Source organism: Lepisosteus platostomus, chromosome 13 (genome assembly GCF_059453375.1).
Source record: "Lepisosteus platostomus isolate fLepPlt1 chromosome 13, fLepPlt1.hap1, whole genome shotgun sequence".
In the NCBI taxonomy this organism is placed as follows: Eukaryota; Metazoa; Chordata; class Actinopteri; order Semionotiformes; family Lepisosteidae; genus Lepisosteus; species Lepisosteus platostomus.
This window is the reverse complement of record NC_142623.1, coordinates 25,204,202-25,231,696: the sequence shown is the minus strand read 5'-3', so window position 1 is coordinate 25,231,696 and position 27,495 is coordinate 25,204,202. Positions and strand designations below refer to the sequence as shown.

At 37.2% G+C, this 27,495-nt stretch overlaps 1 protein-coding gene across 1 annotated transcript in view; it reads left to right on the top strand.

Moving 5' to 3' along the window:
- The first annotated feature begins 6,257 nt into the window (after window positions 1-6,257).
- LOC148650237 (uncharacterized) overlaps window positions 6,258-27,495 on the top strand; it is a 98,006-nt gene continuing 76,768 nt past the window's right edge. The window contains exons 1-2 of the mRNA XM_088604924.1: window positions 6,258-6,338; window positions 6,781-6,887. Coding sequence (XP_088461050.1) covers window positions 6,848-6,887 — 40 coding nt within the window. The 5' untranslated portion in view covers window positions 6,258-6,338; window positions 6,781-6,847. The remainder of the gene's footprint in view (window positions 6,339-6,780; window positions 6,888-27,495) is intronic.

The following is a 27,495-nucleotide window of genomic DNA, read 5'->3' as shown; positions in this document are numbered from 1 at the left end:
CACGACAGCAACATACGAAACGTTTGCACGTACTGTATAGTTAAGTTATTACTTGGTTTTCAAAGTGCAATGAAATACAATATTGTTGTTGCTGCTGTTCTGGTTGTTTTTATCCCGTAAAGCGTTTTGAGAAGCCAACTTTAAAGACTGTTAAACCGCTGATTCTTATGGAATGTGTTCCGCAGGAGATTCAAATTTTTATTTATTTATTTTTTAATCGCGTATCTAAGGAAATCTCAGTAAAACTTTGTTCATGAACAAACAGTGGCATGTTACATTATCATTAGTTTTTATAGCTAATGTGAATCGAAACCTGTCTTGCTAGCTTTTAAAGTCGTGCATGTGTAAACTGTACTAGAGGGCATGCAAGTTACTCTGCCCCTTTCAGCTGCAGGGAGTCCCTCTGCTGCAACACACAGCAGACAGAACGGGAGACTATTGCCTTTCATATCTGACACCAGTGAAGTAAAAGGGGTGTCTAAAGGGGTGATTTCAGACCACATTTTAGTTACTTTATTTTGTTTACTTTTAACATTTCTGTAATTTACAGTAGATGTCACAATAGAAGCTCGAAGCCTATTATACTCAGTCTAGCCTTGGATCCTCTGAGTCCCATGACTCAGTCTTGTCTGCTTTCCTAGAATAAAACCAGTTAAGTCTTGTGTACTATGCAATTTATATTTTCCGATTCCATGCATTCCCTTAATGTTTAGAGTTTACTATATTCTCCAGATTCAAACACATAAGTACTAATAGCTCTGTCCCTTTAGGAGACTCTTTGCAGTACTGTGTCCCACTACCCCCATGAATTCTTTAGGTTGGGTCTAATATTTTCCAGTAATATACAGAATGGCATACAAAATGGTGTCAGGCAGGTAACAGAAAAGAGAAAAATATAAATATTTCCATTTTACAGACGTTCACACATTTATAACATTTTGGCTCAATAAAAAGCTAACCCAATAATTAAATGTGATAAAGTATAGTTTGGATGTTTATACATTCATGTTAATCGTATTCTTGATTTATTTCAATAAGTGTTCATGTTTCATTTGCTAACTTAGAGCATATTGTGCAATGAAGAATAAAATAGCTGCATGACAAGTGACTTCCTTCTCTCAGTGGAAATTAAAAGGTAGCCTGATAAATTATAAGACAGTAAGAAAGGTTCCAATCAGGAGGAGACAATTCTTTCCATTTTTTTTGTTTGATTGCTGGTAGCAAACTGATCTGAGGATCTACTCCAGCTCTTTCTCTTTTTATCATACAGTAAATTTTATTTATTGCTTTCTGAAACACAATATAACAAACAATAACCTCACAAACTCAAAGAAAAAATCCTTGCTCCCCCCCCCCCTCCCCTTGGCAGTACTTCCTCCCATGCTTTTAACTAAGGACATCTAAAATACTGTCAAACAGCTACAATGGTATCTCTGTACAAGGCTTTGACTGTGTCAATCACAGCACCTACCGTTCCCTTACCAGCAACAACATGGATTCTAACACTCAGACATTAAAAAAGTCAGGCCAAGAGAGAAAATACTGAGCTTTACAACATGCGGTACCAGTAACATTTTACCCACAGTAGACTCACCAACCAGATGTGTTTCAGTTTCTGCGATAAGCCTAGATTAATCATATCCTCTCCTCTAGTAGGAGCACCAAGTGTAAACATGTAACGTCCCTATTAAAAATAATGGCAAAACAGAAGTTCACTCTTTCTAGAACATACCTTCCTATGGACACTCCTAAAATGTATAAAATAGTGTCCACAGCATCTCATAATAGAGGCAAATGGGGAACTACAAACTCATTTCATACAATGCCATCCATGAGGGGTTAAATACACCCTGAGAGAAATTAATTTCTGGATAATTCAACGGCTGTGATTTCTGGAATATGTATTATCCCAAATATTTTCAAAAGAAATTGAATCATTTCAATGAATCTGTGCCATTCAAGTACCTACTCCAGACAGTAACCACTGCTAAGGGTTTATATGAAGCTTGCATTAAAAGACTTTAAAAAAATGTCATTTTCCCATAAAAAAGTCATGCCTTGGAGTATAGACCCCCAAAGGAATGCCATAGACTCAAACTGCAAAATAAACACATACAGAAAGAAAGTATTTGTATTGTAATTGCAAATCCTGGTATGAGTGATTGGTATGACTTTCCTCATTACAAATCTCTTATTAGAATTTAAATTTCTCTGTAACTCCAGGTCAGAACAGAGAAAATGTAACTGCCTTAAGGAGTTTACGATTATGAAAAATAGAAGGATAAGCATGATACGTATGTCTTCTGTCATTTTCTAAGTCATGTTACTGAGCACCAAATCTTATTGAGAATATGAATCCATTTAAGGTTTATACCATTAAAGTAAAGGTTTATTCCATGCTGAAAATGTTTTTACCAGACTTTTTTTAGGCCTGTTTAATTGTGTCTGAAGTCTGATGTTGTAAATTTTATTGTTAAAAAGATCCATGAAAATGTCACTACTAAAGTTAGCTGGTACTGTTGGTATTGTAAGTGGCAAGTAGAGCTCATATGTTAGATTTTGTGTAGTTGCTAGCGTTGAACTGTGTGTTGGATGCACATGAATTGAAGGAATGGGCAAACATAGCTGATGCGGACCCACAGAGCCAGCATATTAAGATGTTTATAATTAGAGGCAATTTGTTTAAATAACTAGGTATGGATACTGATGTGCAAGAGAGGTGGAAAGGCTGTTTCCTTAAGCCAGCACTATATAATGTTTTATTCTCAGTGAGATGCTGCCATTTCATAGTGGGTTTCTAACACTGTGTATAGTTCCATCCACACAGTGCCTTTACTTCCATCCATTTCTAATCTCTTTATCCAGTACAGAGGATTTGGAGCCTATCCCAGTAAGCGACGGACACAAGGCAGAATACACCCTGGACATAGCGCCAGTCCATCACAGAACAGACAGACACAAACACACACACACCAGGGCCAGTTTAAATCTAACCTCAGAACCTTTCTTTTCAGAAGACTTAGTGTCTGTATCTGCTTCATTTTCTAATTTTGGTAGCACCTCTAACTGCTTGTCTTTCTTATATGCATTTACTTTGTAATCTGTGGTCCTTTTATCTGTTTTTACATCTACTGTATTGCTTTGAGATGCCACCTTTAATGGTGATATATCAAATAAAGTTTTTTATTATTGTTATAGGGAAACATGATCAGATTTTCCCTGGTTCAGAAAAAAAGATCTAAAGTATACTAGTTTGTCACTCTTCTCATTCCCTTTGCTAAATGACTTTTCATACTAATCTGATCAATCTAACTGCCAGTTTTCTGTGCTTTCTCTATCCTGCTAGATTTGCAATTATTCTGAAAATTTTCGTCTTGAAATAACTCATTTCTAAATACCTTTTTCACTGTTAACATCTTGCAGCAACTCTGCGACAAAATATACACTCAGCTCAACCTGACAGTTCATCCTGCTACCAACATTAAATAAAACAAATTTTAAGATTTCTATATTTATGTCTTTATTTAGTGGTTTCATTAGTGACAAAGACTAGACTTTCTTGGAAAAATGTCTTTTATGTGTTGTGGAAAAAACTGACTTGCTTTAACAAAATATGTTTACAAATCCTTTCACCTGGCATTTTCGTAGTTAGAAATTATGGAACGCTCTGTTAAAAGCAAGGGAGTTTTTATGTCCGTTGCAGTTCTTTTGCAACATGAATATAATTATATCGTTATTAATTTCTTGAGATACGCGATTCCATATTATATTCCCTTTTAATCAAATTCTAAAAGTATGCTTGTTGACTCCGGTATCGCGTTAGTTAAAGACTTCGATGCTTAAAATGTTTAGGGAGAAATGGAATACTGGTGTGTATGTTTTCTTTAAAGTACCGAGACCAGCCATATACTGTATGTTTAAGTTCCAAAATTAATATCGTTTATGGACTTCACACGCGTTGCAGTATGCTCCTATTCTTTTTATGCTCAGGCACTAAGATTTCCCTTCTGCTTTGTGTAAGGATGGTATCAAAAGCAATCTTAAGTGGTGAGAAAGCTGTGCTCAATGTATTTAAGGGACTTAAAAGTAAAAGGAGATGCTTCATATTGCTTGACTAATTTTAAAAACTAAGTTATAAATGCAGACGCTCCCTCGGTGCGCTGCTCTGGTGCGCCGGCTCTTACACAGTGCCTGTCTGCCGTAAGCGTTACAATATACATACCCAACACTGCTTGTACCCATCTGTCATGCAAATAAAACACCTTGAATTGAATTGAATTGAGGGGAGAGGGGGGGAATACTAAAGCCAATACTGGCTCAATACCCTCAATGGGCTTTGACGTGCTAATGCGTTGGTTTAACAGTCCGGGTGTGGCAGGCTTCCAATGTCAACTCGACTCGATTGGAAGACAATGAACGTATTTTAGCCCTAAATGAATTAATAGCAAACATGGTTTACATAAAATACATTTTTCCAAGAAAGTTTATAATAATACGATCTATAGTTGAAATCTGAGCCTACTGTAAAAATAAAGGAAAAGCATTTTCAGAGAGCAATCACGCTGTGTTTATGTAGAAAAAGCGATTAGGTTTATGAGCAATCTAATTACCTATTCGCTTAAAATGCTCTATAAAATAAAGTTTATTTAGAGATGAATGATCAGTGTCGCAGTTTAAATAATTTTTGTAGGAGGGCTTGGACAGATTCCAAGTGCATTTTTGCAATTTACGTTGCATTGTCCAATGTTCTGTTGTAATACAGGCTAGAATACAGTTACAGTAGTCTAAGCTTTATCAGCCTATTTAAAATAATTTTTTTGAATCCCCGGCGGAACACACTCCATAGGAATCAGCGCTTTTATACAGTATATCGCCTTTAAACACATATATTTAAACACGCGTTTATGATTTAAATCAAAACGCGATACAAATCAATATAAATGTATATTTTGTAACGCATAGGTGACTATTCATTGTTATTAAAAAGACTTAAATTCGATCATGTCGTGATATTTAGAAATATAAATTTGTTTGGTGCGAGTGAGGTTTTATTTAATCTCTGACCAAGGGAAACGTTTCATTTTTTCAAAGAAATGTTTGTTAAAAAATAAAGTCATAGTTCCATGGGATTCAATCACAGACCATGTGACATGGGAGTCAGGAAACTAACACACAGCGCCACCGGATTTAATAACGCAATAAAAACGCTATAAAATAATGTGACGGCACAGAAAAAGTTTACAGCACAGTACAATAATACATGCTGACCATGACTTTAGAAGCATAAATTACCTTACACTCAATTTAAACACAAGCTGTCTTTCTGTATGAACCTCTAAGCTGGTTTCTACAGAAAATGTAGAAATGCATTAGCCTGATTATGATTAAAAAACACATAATTAAACACGCATTTGCGATTTAAATCAGAACACGCATACTGTCCAGCCTCCATTTCTCTATAAAAATTTACTCTGTTGCACACACACAATAGAAGCAGGAACCGCTGTCAGAAGGGAAGATATGTTCAAAATATCGCAAATATCGATCATGTTGCGATATTTTGAAATATAAAAGTCAATTGATTGTCCATAATATCGCTATTCTATTTTTTCGAAGAAATGTTTGTTAAAAGAAAAGGCCAGCACCACCTAGATTCAAACACGCAACCTGTGCATTGTTAGTCACGCACCTAGACCAGTAGGCTACAAGACAACTCGCATGAACAGGGAGGCGAAACAGCCTTACACAGCCCTGCCGCAGTACACGAATATAATCATACCGTTTTTAAATTCTTTAGATACGTGATTCCATATTATATTCCCTTTTAATCAAATTCTAAAAGTATGCTTGTTGACTCCGGTATCACGTTAGTTAAAGACTGTGAAGCTTAAAATGTTTAGGGAGAAATGGAATACTGGTGTGTATTTTTTTCTTTAAAGTACCGAGACCAGCTATATACTGTATGTTTATGTTCCAAAATTAATATCGTTTAAGGCCTTCACACGCGTTACAATATGCTCCTATTCTTTTTATGCTCAGCTACTAAGATTTCCCTTCAGTGGTAAAATTCAATATCTACAACGGGCACAGTAAAGACGTTTACAGTAAGTCTTTCTACGACAGACCAACGGACCACGAGTGCCCCTGTCGGTCAACCAATCACGCACGTCATATTGCGTCATGATACGCGATACCGCAGCCAATTACCTGCGGTACGTGTCTGTACCGCGCACTTTGAATGGCTGCATCTGTATACCATTTCTGCCTTCTGGCCATTTGAGCAATTCCAGTCTGTTCCAGCCTTATCCTCACAGGTAGACTGCCTCGCCCTCAGTCAGGTGAGTCACACTTTCAATATTTTTCAAAATCGTAATAGATTTAATCTCTATGTTGTATTAATTCAGATTTGGGCAAAAAACTAAAATGAAAATTGGGGTAATGTGCACTTTTGTCTCACACATTACCCTCATTACACAGTGATTTAACCTAAATGATCCTACTAGAAAAAAAAGACTCAACATATCCACACAGTAAGAATGTTTATAGCATAAATTCAATGTGCACTGCTGCATGTTTAAATGAAGATCATTTTGAAATTGATTTACCTCTGATTCTTTTTTAAACAAAGTAATGCAAAACAGCAGAAAACACACTCAGAGTTTTTTTAGATGAGAGTTAGTGAATGTGGCCACTGTGGCTGATAAAGAAATACAATGCAGGACATATTTGCATGGTAAATGTAAATATATAAGCAAAAGCAAAATCTCATTGTTACTTTAGATTTCCACTTGCAGTAAACGACACAGCTCAGACATTTAATGGCTGTACTAAGAAAGGATTGGTCAAGATGAAAGTCAAGATGAACAGTCATTTCCTCATGTTTCTGGGTAAGTGGTGTGCAATTGCAAAGAACTCTTCATTCCCCTGTACAAACTAATGTTTTTAAAACAACCACAAAAGACTGTGCTAAATAAGAAATTTAGGTTTGTAAAAATATCAGAGAAATTACAGATTGGAGAGGAATGTTTGCTGCTCATTGTTTGCATTTGAAAAATGCCAATACCTCACTGTATGATTTGTTTTATATATGTATACTTTTTATTTCACAGACATTTTCCATTAGCATAAAGGTACAAACTATCTGATTAAAGACTAATAAATTTATTTATTTTTAAGCCTTTTCTTTACATAAAGCTGTTTCATTTCTGATACTCTCCCTGTCAAGGTATTTACGATGGGAGAAAAATGACATTGTGAGAAATAATTCCCCTATTATTGTTATTATTGCAGAAGAGTTAAGACAAAAATAGTTGCACTTCTAATTTTAAAAATAAAATAAAAAATAAGGTGGAATTCACAGACAAAAACATTTCTCATAGTATAAGATTTCACCGTCTTCAGTGTCTTCTTTTTCAGTTACTTTTTCTGTTACTGTGGAATTTTTGATGAGTATTGGTAATATTTTCTCTTTACAGAACATTTTGGTTTTGATTCACCCTTGGATGTTGGTATAGGGTTTAATACAGACCATTAAAACAACTGACTAATTTTTTTTTTTAATAATTATTTTTCTGTCTGTCTTGTTTCTTTGTTATGATGTTTTGTTGTTTCTTGTATCCTTGTATTATTGAGCTTTTGATCTTTATACATTAAATCCCTGGCACATATTGCGTTGTATTCTGGTATTTTACTGGCATTTTAGCTTAATGCAATATATAATTCCGAAAATACTTTAACATGAACAAACCTACTGTATAAAAAGTGTAGACACATACAATTCTGACATTGATCTACAGTAGTGTTACTAATATGTTATGTTATTGGGGGTGAGGGGAACTGCTGGTGCATAAGGGTTGTAAGTAAAATATATTAATATTACAAAATACCAAAAAAAAATTTTTAATGAGGTACTTATTGACATTTTGATAGGCTTTCATCATTTATAAATTCTCATTCACAAGATTACTACATCTGTGACCAAAGTGAATAATGATACTCCATGTGTTGTGAAAAGTAAAATAATTGCAAATGTACTGCATATCATTTGCACAAGACATTTGAATACTGTGAAAGTTTTAGAATGTGTTAATCTGGTGAAAGTGGGGGGATGTCTGAAAGAGCATTGTTTACCTTTTCGTTAAGTAAGGAAGTTTGTGGAAGAAGAAGGTGTGTATGACAGACACAGGCAGAGCTAAACATGAAACAAAATGTGTACTAAGCAGGTGGAACTCAAAAGGGAAGTAGGTGCATATGCAGCAGGTATGTTTCCACAGGAACAGTTCATTGCTCTTGTGAGAATCAATTGTCAAATGTAATTGTTGAATAACTGGAAGAATTAGAAATTAGAACAGTAAAAGACAGTAAAACTACCAGGAATCAATCAGACAATATAAAAAACAATATCAGCAGATCTGAATATATACTGTAATATACAATGTTCTCATTACATCAAAAAGTGCACAGTAAACCAACAAGAGTTATAGCATATGTAAATTAATCTGCTAGTTTACAAATGCTTTATCATTAATTTGAGGATTGCAAAAATATTTAATAACATTATAGATATACAATACAATGACAATTGGTATTGTCAAATTTGTAAGTTGTCAAACACTTAAGCAACTATCACATCCCTAAAACAAGTAAATATTAAGTTTCTGTCATGAACAAAACCTAACAAATGTGTTTGTAATAAATTTAGTTCTCAAAATTGTTAATTTGAACATTAAATGTATACTCATCCAAACAACATGCTGGCCAAGTCAGTTATTGTAAGAGTTTTGAAAATCCTTCCGAGAGACAGAGCTGGGTTTCTTAATGCTTAATGAGTCCAGTCTTAAGCTTTGTCTGCACAAAAGGCGGTCCTCTAAGCATCATCAAAGAGAAAAAAGAGCCTTTGGCTTTGCACTGAAAGTGGCTCTCATAGAAAGAATTTCTCACATTGTGCTGAGCTTTCTAACAGTTTATTCATGAGGTCTGACTCAGGTCCAGACTGCAAAAGAGACAGAAAACAGGGAGAAACTGTATTTGCTCTGGTATTTAATACTTCTGGTGAATGTTATACTCTGATATTCAGGCTTGTCAACAAAAAGACCATCTGTAAAGGAAAATTTCCATTTGGTTCACCTGTCACAAGATTTATCCTGTTGCATTGAAAGTTTTGTAAGATTATGTTGACATATGGATTCACACTCACCCTGGTGAGAATGAAAAGTCCCAATTTTCACTCTCACCAGGGTGTCTTGGTTTAAACTGTGCCATTGGTAATGTCCATTATAGGCCACAGAAACACTTAATGTTTAATGTAATAAAGATTCATTTAGGATATACCTGGGACAACAGTAAGAGCTTCAAACAGAGCTAAACTGTGCAAGACAGATTACAACAGGGGGTCACTTAGCTGAAACATCAAGGGTATTTTCAATAAGACAACTTCTGTGCTCTGGTATTTGTAAGTGGAGGTTCATCATTGCTGATGTTTGATAGGAGGGATTGCTTTCAAGATGGTTGTGAAAAACTAGCATAAGACGTTCATCAAGCATTATGTAGAAATTTAAGCATTGATTGATATGATTATTCACAGGTTCTCACAGACAGGCTCACTCTCCCACATAGACCCAGCAAGCCAGCATTAGGAAGTGCCCTAAGTTGATAGGATGTTCAGTATTTATTGAGCGTCGACACTGACCTGACATAGACAACTGCACATAATTCCCATATCTCTGTGCCTTGACAAGTCAAGTACTGTTGAACTAGTACTCTGTATTTGCTTGATACCAACCAGCCTGAGCACAGAACAGGTTGGTAGTCAAGGAGAGTCATAGTGCTCTTTAATTTATAAACTAAAGATGGCTCAGACATTCAGAGGTAACAAGTAATTCACAGAGTAAGTAAAAAAAGAGAGAAAAACAACAAAGCATTTTAAGTTGCTGATAATACTCACTGGTGGTACAATATTTCTAGTGGCCTTTTTGTCTCTTCATGTGATCAATATGGCAATCAATGGACAAGAGAGTTCCTGTGCTCTTTGAAACCTTTCTACAGTAAAAAAACTATGCTAATGTTATCCAGAATAGCACCCTGCATTCCCCATGAACCCCGGAAATGACATAAACATCACCAACACCATCCTGATTCAAAACTGAATGAAGGAATATTGAATTCAAGGAATCTGATTTGCCATCATTAATAAAATTATCAAACATCTTCATGAGCTCTATTTTTGAATCTCTGATTCTTTTCTCATGGCTTTTTGTCAATTAGTGAATGGGTATACCTGTGATTTCTGTATATGACTCTACTTAAAATTCACCAAACTAAGAAAGATTTCTATGACAAGCTTCTTTGTGGAATATTTAATTTTAAAGGATGGCAGATTTTTTTCTATTTGGAAAATTCAACTATTTAGTTTCAGTTGGATAAAATGTCTCGAGAATGGGAACTATGGTATGAAAATATCAACTCCAACACTATTCTTCTTCTAAACAAATGCAGAGACCATGAACTTGTCATCAGCAATACTTTGTTTTACCAGAAAACAGACACAAAACATCTTGAATATGAATACTATCAGCTGATTGAAGTGTTCATACCGTGTGTAAACCATCACAATGATGTTTTTCTCCAGAGCAATAACAGGAACTCTTAAAGGCTTGTCTGATCACTGTCTTATTGGTTCAATTATGTCTATGTCCATGGAAAATCAATGCTGAACTACTAAAAGACCCAACTTGAAGATGTTACCAAAAATGAATTATGGCAAAGTTCACAAGTTTCAATCAAGAAAGGAAATGTTTAAACCATTTGCTAAAAGATCAAGACAAATATCATAGTGAAAAAAGACAATGAGAGTTCATGCAAACAAACACCTGGACTTGTTTTCTGAAAATAACCAGATGATCAAGATTCAAATATCAAGCACAAGAAACTGGCCTACAAACTAGCAAAGACAAAGGTCATGTCATGATGGACAGAGAAGAAATTCAACATTTCCAAGATAATAACAATATATTTGATGGTTTCTTCACATGGTGGACTAAGAAGGCCAAAATATCCAACACCTTGCAGATAAAAATGTTTTAATATGTACAGATGCAGCCATTCAAAGTGCGCGGTACAGACACGTACCGGAGGTAATTGGCTACGGCGTCGTGCATCGTGACGCGCGATGACGCAAAATACCGCGTGATTGGTTGACCGACAGGGGCACTCGTGGTCCGTTGGTCTGTCGTAGAAAGACTTACTGTAAACGTCTTTACTGTGCCCGTTGTAGATATTGAATTTTACCACTGAAGGGAAATCTTAGTAGCTGAGCATAAAAAGAATAGGAGCATATTGTAACGCGTGTGAAGGCCTTAAACGATATTAATTTTGGAACATAAACATACAGTATATAGCTGGTCTCGGTACTTTAAAGAAAAAAATACACACCAGTATTCCATTTCTCCCTAAACATTGTAAGCTTCGAAGTCTTTAACTAACGTGATACCGGAGTCAACAAGCATACTTTTAGAATTTGATTAAAAGGGAATATAATATGGAATCGCGTATCTCAAGAATTTAATAACGGTATGATTATATCCGTGTACTGCGACAGGGCTGTGTAGGGCTGTTTCGCCTACCTGTTCATGCGAGCTGTCTTGTAGCCTACTGGTCTAGGTGCGTGACTACCAACTGGCAGGTTGTGTGTTCGAATCCAGCTGGTGCTGGACTTTTCATTTTTATTTATTTATTTTTTAATCGCGTAACATAAACATATTACCGTATGCAAACTGTACTGTATACAGTATGTATATGTATATTTAATGTCTTAACTGTGCCCGTTTAAGTATTGAATATTCATATCTAATTTTACCACTGAAGGGAAATCTTAGTAGTTGAGCATAAAAAGAAGAGGAGCATACTGTAACGCGTGTGAAGGCCATAAACGATATTAATTTTGGAACAAAAACATACAGTATATGGCTGGTCTCGGAACTTTAAAGAAAAAAATACACCAGTATTCCATTTCTCCCTAAACATTGTAAGCTTCGAAGTCTTTAACTAACGTGATACCGGAGTCAACAAGCATACATTTAGAATTTGATTAAAAGGGAATATAATATGGAATCGCGTATCTCAAGAAATTAATAACGATATAATTATATTCATGTTGCAAAAGAACTGCAACAGACATAAAAACTCCCTTGCTTTTAACAGAGCGTTCCATAATTTCTAACTACGAAAATGCCAGGTGAAAGGATTTGTAAACATATTTTGTTAAAGCAAGTCAGTTTTTTCCGCAACACATAAAAGACATTTTTCCAAGAAAGTTTAGCCTTTGTCACTAATGAAACCACTAAATAAAGACATAAATATAGAAATCTTAAGATTTGTTTTATTTAATGTTGGTAGCAGGATGAACTGTCAGAGTGTATATTTTGTTGCAGAGTTGCTGCAAGATGTTAACAGTGAAAAAGGTATTTAGAAATGAGTTATTTCAAGATGAAAAAGAAAACATACACGAAACATGGTTTCATTATGACCAGAATCTGTCTTGAGATATTTTTAACTTGATTTACAGTATTTGAGAGGTATGTCTTAACACCGATACTACAGTGCTTAAGTACTGCTCACCTATATGTTTCTAGGTTTATATTATGCATTTCATACGGTCAAATTACTTTTGAGCAACTAATAAGAAGCGGGAAACGGTATGCGTTTTAGTTTCGTTTTGTGCTTGATTAGAGATATCAAGTACATACAAGTCATTTTTTAAATGTTGTAGTTCGTCTTGAAAAAATGTTACGAGTACATCATCTATCAACAATTACACAGGTTCTGTTTCCATATTGCGGATTTTGGTTGTGTGTTACTGTAGTTTCCTGACTCCCATGTCACATGGTCTGTGATTGATACCTGTAAAACCGGTTTAATTCGTCACAGCCAGCACTCTTCAGGTGTGAGGGTCTTCTGCTCAGAATGAAACACTAAAATGTTTGTGTATATTCTAATGGTAGTGGGGGCAGGGTGTGTGGGAACAGGTTTGGTTGAAATTGCATTGGAGATCTATGTTCTTCACACCTGAAACATTTTCTCTGAAAGCATTTTCTTCGCAGTTTAACCGATCTTGTTACAGCATGTTACAGTTTACTATTATTAACCATATTAATCTTAAGTGCTTAATGTAAAATCTTGAAAAAATATGTTTTCATTGTTCAAATATACATTAAATCTGACTATCATATAATAAGTTAAATACAAAACTAAAGAAAAAATAGGGTTAAATATAATTCAAAATATTTTGCTAACAATGTTAACTGTTTATGAATAATAAAATGTATTAACTAAGGAGTAGGATGGCACAGTTGTTAGAATGTTTTTTGTTTTGTTTCTTTTTCATAAATACAACAGTAGTACCTGATGTCTCAGTGGCTTTCAAAATTAAATTATGCATGCAAACCTGTGAACTAGAAAGATAACTAAGATATCCATCCATTTATAATGGTGGCAAAGTGGTTAGCATTGCTATCTTGCAGCACTGGGGTCCTAGGTTCAATTCCTGCCATCCTGTGTGTGTGGGGTTTACATGTTCTCTCTGGGTTACATGGTTTTTCTCCATATGTGTGATATGACTCCCTCTCGCACTCCAAAACATACTGGTAAGTTAATTGGTTTATGGGAAAGCTGGCCCTGGTGTGTGTGTGTTTGTGTCTGTCTGTCCTGTGATGGACTGGCGCTATGTCCAGGGTGTATTCTGCCTTGTGTCCGTTGCTTACTGGGATAGGCTCCAAATCCTCTGTACTGGATAAAGAGATTAGAAATGGAAGTAAAGGCACTGTGCGGATGGAACTATACACGGTGTTAGAAACCCACTCACCGTACCAGGCCACCACTGCATCACACAGCTGCCAGCGCACCTCACCGTGCCAGGCCACCACAGCGTCACACCACACAGCTGCCAGCGCACCTCACCGTGCCAGGCCACCACTGCGTCACACCACACAGCTGCCAGCGCACTTCACCATGCAAGGCCACCACTGCGTCACACCACACAGACGCCAGCGCATGTAACCGTGCCAGGCCACCACTGCGTCACACCACACAGCTGCCAGCGCACCTCACCGTACCAGGCCACCACTGCGTCACACCACACAGCTGCCAGCGCACTTCACCGTGCCAGGCCACCACTGCGTCACACCACACAGCTGCCAGCGCACTTCACCGTGCCAGGCCACCACTGCGTCACACCACACAGCTGCCAGCGCACCTCACGGTGCCAGGCCACCACTGCATCACCCACCTGCCAGCGCACCTCACCGTGCCCGGCCACCACTGCATCACACAGCTGCCAGCGCACTTCACCGTGCCAGGCCACAACTGCGCCACACCACACAGCTGTCAGCGCACCTCACCGTGCCAGGCCACCACTGCATCACACAGCTGCCAGCGCACCTCACCGTGCCAGGCCACCACTGCATCACAACACACAGCTGCCAGGGCACCTCTACATACCCGACCACCACTGCATCACACAGCTGCCAGCGCACCTCACCGTGCCAGGCCACCACTGCGTCACATAGCTGCAAGCGCACCTCACCGTGCCAGGCCACCACTGCATCATACAGCTGCCAGGGCACCTCACCGTGTCAGGCCACCACTGCGTCACACATATTTCAGCGCCATATATTTCATGGATATTATGGAATATAATGGATGGATATCTTAGTTTTCTTTCTAGTTCACAGGTTTGCATGCATAATTTAATTTTGAAAGCCACTGAGACATCAGGTACTACTGTTGTATTTATGAAAAAGAAACAAAACAAAAAACATACTAACAACTGTGCCATCCTACTCCTTAGTTAATACATTTTATTATTCATAAACAGTTAACATTGTTAGCAAAATATTTTGAATTATATTTAACCATATTTTTTCTTTAGTTTTGTATTTAACTTATTATATGATAGTCAGACTTAATGTATATTTGAACAATGAAAATATATTTTTACTAGATTTTACATTAAGCACTTAAAAGTAATATGGTTAATAATAGTAAACTGTAACATGCTGTAACAAGATCGGTTAAACTGCGAAGAAAATGCTTTCAGAGAAAATGTTTCAGGTGTGAAGAACATAGATCTCCAATGCAATTTCAACCAAACCTGTTCCCACACACCCTGCCCCCACTACCATTAGAATATACACAAACATTTTAGCGTTTCATTCTGAGCAGAAGACCCTCACACCTGAAGAGTGCTGGCTGTGACGAATTAAACCGGTTTTACAGGTATCAATCACAGACCATGTGACATGGGAGTCAGGAAACTACAGTAACACACAACCAAAATCCGCAATATGGAAACAGAACCTGTGTAATTGTTGATAGATGATGTACTCGCAACATTTTTTCAAGACGAACTACAACATTTAAAAAATGACTTGTATGTACTTGATATCTCTAATCAAGCACAAAACGAAACTAAAACGCATACCGTTTCCCGCTTCTTATTAGTTGCTCAAAAGTAATTTGACCGTATGAAATGCATAATATAAACCTAGAAACATATAGGTGAGCAGTACTTAAGCACTGTAGTATCGGTGTTAAGACATACCTCTCAAATACTGTAAATCAAGTTAAAAATATCTCAAGACAGATTCTGGTCATAATGAAACCATGTTTCGTGTATGTTTTCTTTTTCATCTTGAAATAACTCATTTCTAAATACCTTTTTCACTGTTAACATCTTGCAGCAACTCTGCAACAAAATATACACTCTGACAGTTCATCCTGCTACCAACATTAAATAAAACAAATCTTAAGATTTCTATATTTATGTCTTTATTTAGTGGTTTCATTAGTGACAAAGGCTAAACTTTCTTGGAAAAATGTCTTTTATGTGTTGCGGAAAAAACTGACTTGCTTTAACAAAATATGTTTACAAATCCTTTCACCTGGCATTTTCGTAGTTAGAAATTATGGAACGCTCTGTTAAAAGCAAGGGAGTTTTTATGTCTGTTGCAGTTCTTTTGCAACATGAATATAATTATATCGTTATTAATTTCTTGAGAGACGTGATTCCATATTATATTCCCTTTTAATCAAATTCTAAAAGTATGCTTGTTGACTCCGGTATCACGTTAGTTAAAGACTTCGAAGCTTACAATGTTTAGGGAGAAATGGAATACTGGTGTGTATTTTTTTCTTTAAAGTGCCGATTCCTGGAATACCCCTCTGAAGTGGTTCCATAAAATCTGGTATACGGAAAAGAAAGCGTTGATAAATACAAGTGTCTTTTAATACACTCTTTGCTGTGCTCTTGAGGATCCTTGTGATATTTTAAGCTCTAGTTGAATGATAGGTGTCGCATTTTAAATCATTTTCGTAGTTAGAAATTATGAAACGCCCTGTTAAAAGCAAGGACGTTTTTATGCTCGTTTAAGTAAAACAAAATGCCTGACAAAGTATGGCTTGGACAGATTCCAAGTGCTTGTACAAATGTGCTAAAGAAATTATACTTTGAGTATACAGCTTGTCCAAAGTCATCCATTATTAATACTATTAGTAATATCTTCAGTAAAGGCTTTGATGCATAAATATTTCTGATAAAGGTAGGTTGTGTACTTTTGTCCAACTGAGCAATCTTGCTTTCATAAAATATACCAACATTTTAATGACTGATGATTAACATGCTGTAATACACAGTTCAAAATTAAAGGCTCAAATGCTGTATATGAGAGGTTAAGCTCCCCCTGGCGGTTTTACAAGGCGACGCCGGATAGTTAGTCAAGTGACACACGTGAACTGCGTGATACCCCGGTGGGCGTGTCGCGGTATGCCGCGAAATACCTCACCCATTTTGAATGGCTGCATCTGTAAGGAGAGAAGACCTGATCTAGGAAAGGGAATTCAATGTCTGTTGGACTGAACATTTTGAAAATCATTTCAAACAAGTAATGTCAATGATAATTCAGTTCCATTCCACAAAAGTCTCAGTTTGAGAGGAATGTGAAACTCTACCACCACCTGGTGATGAAAAAAACAGTAGTTTTTCCCACTAATAATTTTAAACATTGTTGACAGGAACTAACACTATACCACAATGCTCTGGAATAAAGTATAGGTCCTTATTAATAAGAAGGTAGTCCAAAATGATATCAAGGATGCCATGGTTGTGACAATATTGAATGAAGCAAAGAAATCTGTGTTTAATGTACTGTGAATGTATATAATTTAAAATGAATAATGTACTGTACATCCTACCATATCATGGGAGCTATCTTTTATGCCTGTGGCTCATCTTTGTCCCTTGTATTTTTTATTTACATTTTTTGATTGCTTAATACAAGTGCAGGATGGTTGGCAATGATACAATGAACCTTAATAAGGTACTAGCTTTGCTATTGCTGTGTTCTGTCTGTCACTGTTAATGGTTGGAAAATACTTGGTAAAGTCAACAATAGGTTTGAAATATGCAAAGAATACCTTTTTTTATTAATGAGCAATCTGTCCCAACCCCTAGATACACTGTTTACCAAACTTTCTTATGATATCCAGAATCTCTCAGGGCCTCTGGCAGGCAACACCTCCCTCCCTCTATGGGGCAGTATGAGTCATCTTTCCTAGACAAATTATCCTTGTGCATTCATTTAAGGACTCGGTCACTAGAATCCTGAATCTGTAAGGAATCCCAAATGAAGAGATATGTGGAGTAGGTAGGTGTCGAGGCAGAACAATCCAGAACATCAGGCAAGATCGTGGTCGAAAAGGAGAAAGGTTGTTCAAAATTCAGGCAGTAATAATAGAGGCGAACAATCCGAATCGAAAGGCAAGTCCAAGGTCGAGAGGCAAAAGGGGAGTCCAGTATCCAGAAGAATGCGAGGTTCAGAATAAGCTCTAGGTAGAGCTCTGTGGGAGTAGACTCAATACCAAGCAGGAAGAAGCAGGTTTGAATGGTTTAAATACTGCTGCCTGCCACACGGTAGGGCGTGTGGTAATGAGTTAACACGTGAGGCGGCGCTTGTAATGCAGTCCAGGAACTGCAACGTAATTGAATATGTGCAGCTGGGAATGGATGTGCAAAGTGGAAGTGTGGCCTTAGTCCAGAAGATTAGGGCAGCATTCAAAGAGCAGCACCCAAATAGCCGTCCTGATAGTGTATCCCTGGTGATGATTCCATATCTAAGACTGCTGCATCTGACCAGGGTCTTCACCTCAGCCAGGCAGAATGAGGTCTCCCTCACCACAAAGGCATGGGACTCACAGCTTGTCATGGTTAACCTGAAGATGACACAAACTAAGATATGGAGAATCTGGGTGCAGGATTTCTTCCTGGCAACTGCCAAAGGCTGTACAGAGAAAGTTCGGTAGGTGGAGAGGTCAAAGTGATTATCTGTAGTGCACAATACAATAGCCCTTGGACAGACACTGGACCTCCAGATTACAGGGCAGCAGCTGGCTTTGAGAATCCTGCAGTTGCCTTTTGGTATAAGATGGCAATAAGGACAGGGCACCTTGATTTTCTATCTTTGTCCATCTGAAGTGACATACACTGAGTGTACAAAACATTAGGGATGCCTGCTCTTTCCTTGAAATAGACTGGCCATGTGAATGCAGGTGAAAGCCACTTAAATCAGTGTAGATGAAGGGGAGAAGACACGTAGGATTTATTAATTTTTAAGGTTTGAGACAACTGAGACATGATTGTGTGAGGGACAATGGGCAAAAAAAAAAAGATTTAAGTTCCTTTAAAAGGGGTATGATAGTAGGGGCCAGGTGTGCCAGTTTGAATGTGTCAAGAACTGCAACACTCCTGGGTTTTTCAAGCTCATCAGTGTCCTGTGTGTATCTGGAATGGTCCACCATCCAAAACGTATCCCGCCAACGGCAGGCCAGTGGTAGAAAATGGCTCATTGATGAAAGAGGTGAAAGGAGGTTGACACAAATTGTGAAGATCTGACGGTCTACAGTTGGCCAACTCACAGTCCAGTATAACATTGGTACCAAAGACCCATAAAAGAATGCACAACTCATCCCACCTTGACACAATGGGGTAAGGCGGCCGATGACCCTACAGAGTTCCACAAGAAATTGTGGTTGCAATGAAAACATTGGACACTTCCAAAACATTGGAGGATTGGAAAAAGATTGCCAGGTCTGATACATTGCACTGTTCCTGCTGTTTCATGCTGATGGGAAGACTTGGGTATGGAGAAAACCACATGAGTCCATGTTTCCATCATGTGGCCTGCCCAGTCACCACATCTCAATTCAATTGAACATCTGTGAGATGAGATGGAACGAGCTACTTAGAATAGAGATCCACTACCAGCCAACTCAACACAACTGCAGGAAACACTGGTGTCAGCATGGGCCAGCATCCCTATGGAAAGCTTTTAACATCTTGAGTCCATGCCCCAATGATTTGAGGCTGTGCTGAGGGCAAAAAGAGGTGCAATTCAATATTAGGAAGGCACAAGCGAGTAGTCACAGTGGAAGAAGGCAGTGTAGGGGATATTCAGTGTGTTCGTCTGCCTGCTTTCTTTCTGCCTGACATTCAGAGGATCCCTGAACCTTGATCTCCTACAGGCTGTAGCAGGCAGCGTCACAATCATGCACACATCACTGCAGATAAATAGACAGGCACTTGGGGGACAGGAAGATAGAATGGAAAATGAGTGAAGCAGGGCACTGTATACGACATCTGTCTCCCCTTCTCCAGTGTAGAAGTTGGCCATAAGCATATGTTGTATTATACTATTATCCAGAAAACACATGATTCTCCAAAAAACAATTTCTGTTATGTTATAAATAGGAAATTCCAATTTACTTTTCCAAATCTAGAAAAGTGATAACTAGAAAGTAGGGTTGGGTCTCTAATCAGGCGTCATGAGTACTAAGATAGTGGCTGTATCCATTTCTAATTGTATTTTTGAGTTGTGTTTTATTTCAAGAATCACTCTGACAAACAATGCTGAAATTGTTTGCCAAAAATGTTTAAATAGAATTCAGCAGGGAAGACCAGTTCCTGGAGCTTTGTTGTTTGACATCTGATTGACTGCTTTATAAAATTAATATGATGTTAATGGTATATCCAGTGCATCTTTTTGTTCTTTCATTAGTTTTGGAAAGTCTAAATTATTCAGAAAAAAGTCAATATTTGTGTGATTCAGTTTATGATCTGATGTGTGTGTTACTTATGTCTTGTGATGTTTACATGGTATTCCTTGCTGGATATGTTTTATGTATGTTTAGATTTTCTTAATTTTGAAATTGTTCAGATCGATGGTTAACAAACATTATTCAGTTCTTGGATTTTTTCTTTCAAATTGTTTTCAAGTTATTTTTTTCCTTATGAAATGAATATAATATTTTTCCACTTTGTACTACTTTGCCGGTTTCACAATGTACAGCAGGTGAAATGGAGAACCATTTATTTCCATGAAAAATACCCCTTTTTAAAGTCTTTTTTTATGATGAAGTCCTCATCTTTTAGTAGCAATGTATTAAAGCACCATCTGGTAGTGGGTTGTTTAGATTCTTTGCTACTTAAAGGAAACAGGGGCATGATCACTAATTGTAATGGGATAAATTTTGGTATCTGAATGGCATATACTGTATAATTGAGTTACTAGTAAGAAAAAAAATCAATACAGGAAAAATGACTGAAAAAGGGAGTAGAAGTAAGAATATTCACTTGATAATGTGCTCTTCAATTGCCAACTATCACCAAAACCAAAGTCATTTATTTACTGTTTTAGAGTTTCATTGGAGTGGCAATTTCTTGAGTTAACTGAGGTATTTGATATGTCCATTGCTAGGCTGATAACAGTATTAAAGTGGCTTTCTATTAAAATTGTTGAATTTGAAAACAGTTCATCACAAAAAAAAAATTATGAAAAAAAGAGTCATCAATATTTGGGCCTTAAATATTTGTAATTGTAATGTAATTATATTGTACCAACCATTAGGCTCAGCAATGGTCGTTTTATGGATTAGTGTTATTTTATTTATTAAAATAGAGATGCCTTTTTGTTTAAATAAAAAAACTGTTATGTATGAGTGTGTACATCAAGATGGTCGATGTCATATTGTCATCATAACTAAGTTTTAACATTGCAAATCAGCCTCACCATAGCTATTCCAGTCAAAGACATCCAACCACACTTAATATCACAAGCATCCAGTTTCACTCTTAATAGCATTTCTTCCTCAATATGAAGAAAATTTCATAAAGTATAGTAAATAAACATCATATATAGAAACATAGAACACAACAAACAAATCCAAGTTAATGTTACACAAATACATGAAGCACTGGGACATATACAGTATACAAGATACTGTCAGGGATAACCCGCTAGCAAACGGGAGGATGGACCCTATGCGGTACCTTAGGAGTTAAACAAGAGGCGAAGTCCGATAACAGATCCAAGGTCCGAGAGGCTAAAGACAAGAGCGAAGGTCTCCTAACCAGAGAAGGGCGAGGCAGAAGTCGAGAAGGCTGATCCAAAGGTCCAAAGGAGGAGAGCAACAAGAGAGTTTCCAGATCCAAGGAGTGAGACAGTAGGCGAAGTCATAGGTAAAGTTCTGTGGTAGGCAGCAAGGCAGGTTTTCTAAAGAGCAACCAATACCAGACAAAGAGTGGCGGATTCAGAGGGGTTTAAGTACTGTGTAAAGAAGAAGGTGCGTTGATTGAGAAAGTGTCGTGGTTGACTGATTTGCAGGGGCGGTGTCGTTTGGCAGAAGTGCTCAGGGCTGGGGTGTAATTAGTGCGGGTGTGTTTCTGTGTGAGAATGCAGTGAGTCGAGAGACAGATACAATATATAAGAAACAGGAACGAGGCTTTGATTAAGGTTTACTGTAGTTAAGGTAAGGTACTGTATAGTTTGAGCTACAAGGTGCAGTATATTTGACTCCTTTTTACATCATTTTAGACTGCTTTTTCCTCTTCATTTGTACACCAGCACTTATGATAACCAAGGAGTGACTTCTCTGTCATGGTAAAGCTGAGCTGTCCATCAAAATAAAGTTTATCCATCACCACTTTCCCTTTTTCAGTAATTATTTTACCATTTGGAACAGGTTTTGGCATCTCTGTTGTATTTCACATGGAAATTTGTCATTGAGACCATAGTTTGTTCCTCTCAGCTTCTTACCTTGCTTTTTACAAGTTCTGTGTGTTTATAATGTTCAAACTTAGCAATAATAAGTCTGGGGTGATTTTGTTTCATGTTATACCCAGTGAAATGTTATTTATTGTAAAATTTATGTTAGTAGCTTCAGCTGTTTGCACATGAAGTCCTCAATATTGGGTAGTCCTGAAAAGATTAGGTTGTCTGTATATCAGGAATAGTCTCTCATTTCCTTATTTTCTTTTATTACAACGTCCATTTGCATAGTGAAAGTTTTTTAACAGAAATTTTCCTAGTTTACAAAATATTCACCAGTGATGTTGTAAATACATATTTTTTTCTGTGTAGAATAAATAATTCTACCAGACGTTTTAAAGTATTTCGAAACAACAAACCCTGGGAATCGAAGAGCCTCAAACATAAAGATCAGTAAAGGGAAAACATAAGAGTATACCATGGCTATGGTTGATACCAGGATGGCATGACAGGGCATTAAATCTACAGCCAAAATTTCTCAGAAGGGCAGTGCTAATTCTTACTAGCATTAAATGGCATGGATGAACAACAGCTGGAAAATTGTTTAAAATCATTTTATGCTCATTTTGAATTAAAAACATATTATTGCCACACTTAACATTGATTATTTTAGCTCCATTAAGTTGGCCCCCCTACAGACAACACAAACGATGAAACCCACCTCATTCGTTAGTGCTACACTTGTGCCGGTTTGTGCCGTTGAAAGTAGCGTTTGTGCCACTTTCGTTACCAAGATATGACGCCTTGTTTTTCCGGGGTCATGACGTCACTCAGCCCCCCTACAACATCGTAGGTGAACCGGACCGATCTCATTCGTTAGTGCTACGTTTGTGCCGTTGAATGTAACTTCCCAGCTGCTTTCATTCCTTAGATATAACGTCGTCTTTTTCGGGTGATCACGTGACCATGCACAATTACTTTGACTTCCAGTAACCCTGTCAAGCGCTCTGTTACTGGTGCGAGAGTAACAATTCTGCAATTGTGTTTCTCTGTTTGCCCGGGTGGGGGGGCGGCGGTTGATTTTGCATTTATTTTTTTTAGCAATAATACAGAGACTCAAAAAAGTATTTTTATATTGAATTGCTACTTTAACCTTTGATAAATCACCAAGGATACATGTAATGGGAGTAAGTGGAATTGAGATATTTAGGTGCCTGAGAGCTTTCCCCACTGTAGAAGTCCAGAATCACTGTATGTGCTGACAATACCATAATAAGTGCAATAGTGATCTTTGTGTTACATTTGGAACACATTCTTGTATTATGCCACTTCATCTTTTTCGATTTTTCTGGGGTATAATAGAGTCTGTTTACAAGTTTGTACTGAAGCAGTTTGTTATGTATAGCTCTAAATGGATGACTAACATTATGCCACACAGTATCCCAGTCTGTGTCCTCTGACCTACACAGAGATCAGCTGTCCACTGAGATGCACAACTATCAAAAGACTTGTCTGACCTTGCATTTAGAAGGTTTTAAAATGTCCGAGCCTTCACTTGTATATTAGTCTGCAATAGTTCATTGGTGTAATTATCCAGTTCTTGTTTTAATTCACTTAATGGAAAGGTTTTAGACAGTAAACATTTAAGTTTTTAGTCATTTAAAAATTATTTTGCTGGAAGAGATGTTTGATGAGATAATTCGGAAAAAGGACAACAATTTGTTATCTCTAATCATATGACCCAATTTACTAACATCTACTAGAATCCATACTGACCAATTAATTGGTCTTGACAGTATAGTTAGTATTGGCGATATAAATAATGGTTGATGTACAGATAGTGAAGTGTGATAAAATAACATTTTATTGCAGCTTTTCAATATCTTTAAAGAAAAACCAATTGGTGTTTCAATTAAAGATTTAGGACATGCCTTGCTATAATACAAACTTTCTAAGGAGATACCTAGATCCAATGCTGTATCATGCTCAATTTGTACCCAATCCTTTTCTATTTATGCTTTAAACCACTCCTTTGCTTGAACTGAGCCAAATGCCAAGTAATAATTGTAAAAATTAGGTAGGTCTAACCCACCTCTATTTTTTGCTGCACTAAGACGTGTATTTTCATTTTGCAAGTTGATTTTGCTTTTAATAACAGTATTTTCGGTGCATTTGTGTGAACAGGAAAATTAAAATTGTCACCAATATCATACCCTAATCAGAACAGTTGCGGATGTAGCCATAAAAAGCACAACCGCAAAACACACAGGTACTTTTAATTCCTTGATGTGTTGAAAACAACAGGTTTGCATTTTGAGCAATCTGAGTCCGTTGGGGTGGATGCTTTGCATTTCAATATAGTGCTTCCCTTTTCTGGAGTATGATGCAAATACAGAAAAATCACGACCATTAGATCTTTCAATTGTGATCTATGATAAGTTGATCCCAGCGTTTAGAGATGAACTGATTTCTGATATATATGGATAGTGACTGACTTTTAAGACCTTAGATATATCTATTCGATTATTTTAAATAAAATAAAAATTGAAAATAAAAATATTTTCCAATATTTCCACGGTCTGCATGTGCAAGACGATTCCCAATGTTTTGCAGCTATGTTATAAACTACCTGGGTCACCCGATTACTTCTTCAAATTTTTAAAAAGGACACAGGTACGAAAGACACAGGCTAGTTAAAGCCTCTTTGTAAAAACATGCAGTTGCTTGCTAATTGTTACTCTCGCACCAGTAACAGAGCGCTTGAACTCGGCAGAAGGGGTCACTAGAGGTCAAAGTTATTGTGCATTGTGGTCACGTGATCAACCAAAAAACAAGGTGCTATATCTCAGAAACGAGAGCAGCACAAACACTACATTCAACAGCACAAACCGTGCTGTAGGCAGTTGTATGTGACAGCAGACGTGTGTGAACTTGAACTTGAACTTTATTGCCATATGTAACCGGTACTGGTACAATGGAATTCTTACTTACAGAAAGTCTCTCGATTGTAAAACAAGTGTAAAAAACAAAAAACAAAAAGTGCAAACAGTGCATCAAGACAATATACAAACAAACAGTAGACAATGTGCAAGTAAACATGTAGACAGATTGAATGTAAACAATACAGACATGTAAACAATGACTGGAGATGTGCAATAGATAAGAAATCATAAAGAGGTAGATGGTGATGGTGTAGGTGTGGTCCGAGGAGGATGGCTAAATGTGTTCGCCAATCTCACTGCTTGTAGATGGAAGCTATTGAAGAATCTAGTGGTAAGTGTCCGTATGCTCTTATATCTCTTACCTGAGGGCAGTGGGGTGAAGAGCTCATGCCCGGGGTTGTGACTGTCCTCTGTGATGGCCAGAATTCTACCACGGCAGCGGTCCTCATAGAGCTGTTTAATCTCGGTGAGACCGCAGCCGATGATCTTCTGGGCCACATTGACCATTCTCTGCAGTGCCTTTCTTTCTCGCGAAGAGGTGCTGCCATACCACACGGTGATCCCGTTGGTGAGGATGCTCTCGATGGTGCAGCGGTAGAAGTTCACCAACACATGTATTGGCATCCCCCATCGCTTGAGGCACCTCAAGAAATAAAGGCGCTGCTGAGCCTTCTTCATGTTAGAGTCAGTGTTCACAGTCCAGGTTAGATCTTTAGAGATGTGAATTCCCAAAAACCTAAAGCTGGTGACTGTTTCCACTTCCTAGCTGCAGGATAATTTTAGTTTCGGTAGTTTTTCTGATGTGGGAGTTAGGAAAACCATCTTTGAGAACACAGATGGAGAGATTAGTGTGCTCATGGCTGTCAGAGGTGAAATGAGAACAATAGGCTTGGAGAAATTTTTAATCTTAATTTTATTGTTTTGTGTTTTTATGTCAGAAAAGCAACACTGCTTTCAACAACTTTTTGCTAGATTGACTAAAGCAATACATCTTTAAATTTAATTAAGTGTTAAGTTAAGTGTAAGTGTTAAGTGATGAATTGTGTTTCATATGATAATTTCATTGTGTGTTTGAAAGCTGGTTTTGAAAATCTGGAGTTACAAATGCATTCAATGTTGAACTACCATTTTAATAAACATGATTCTGCTACATCTCAACAATTTCCAATTTTAATGCAATATTTGTTTTTGCCTGTTTTATTTACTTGGGAAGATTATATAAAAAATACACAATTTGTTGGGTAATACATTTTAAAAATGCATTTTGTATAATCAAAATATACAAAATCAAAATATAAAAATCAATGTCAGAACCATCAGTGTAGTCAGAGTTTTCAGCTGTCAATGTTTAGAGCTCTCTCGGCTTCACAATTCATGTAGTCCTTAAAAAATAGGATACATACTGTGTTTGGTTATTGCTAGGGCTTCATGGGACAGAACAAGCTAAAGGGTGTCCTGAAAGTTGTCAGTTCTCAAGACACTGGGGTGAGAGTCCTTTCCTAAGATCTGAAAGTTGTAAATTAGGCATTTTTTTCAATTTGATCTAAGAGATAGTAGATACAATCAAAGAACAAATCTAAAGTGGTTCTGCTGTTCACTGTTCAAAAGTCCACACCTTTCCACCCTTTTCTGGTACCAGCAGGACCCGACTACTCCAGAGCTTAGCAACCTTAAGAATGAACATGATGTTAATTTGTTCTTTTAGGTTAGCCACCATCTCTTATGGACTCGTACAGTATGCTAACAAATGGGGTTTATACAGATGCAGCCATTCAAAATGGGTGAGGTATTTCACGGCATACCGTGTGTCACGTGACTAACTATCCGGCGTCGCCTTGTAAAACCGCCAGGGGGAGCTTAACCTCTCATGTACAGCATTTGAGCCTTTAATTTTGAACTGTGTATTACAGCATGTTAATCATCAGTCATTAAAATGTTGGTATATTTTATGAAAGCAATATTGCTCAGTTGGACAAAAGTACACAACCTACCTTAATCAGAAATATTTATGCATCAAAGCCTTTACTGAAGATATTACTAATAGTATTAATAATGGATGACTTTGGACAAGCTGTATACTCAAAGTATAATTTCTTTAGCACATTTGTACAAGCACTTGGAATCTGTCCAAGCCATACTTTGTCAGGCATTTTGTTTTACTTCAACGGGCATAAAAACTTCCTTGCTTTTACCAGGGCGTTTCATAATTTCTAACTACGAAAATGATTTAAAATGCGACACCTATCATTCAACTAGAGCTTAAAATATCACAAGGAAAAATACACACCGGTATTCCATTTCTCCCTAAACATAGTAACCTTCGAAGTATTTAACTAACGTGATACCAGAGTCAACAAGCATACTTTTAGAATTTGATTAAAAGGGAATATAATATGGAATCGCGTATCTCAAGAATTTAATAACGGTATGATTATATCCGTGTACTGCGGCAGGGCTATGTA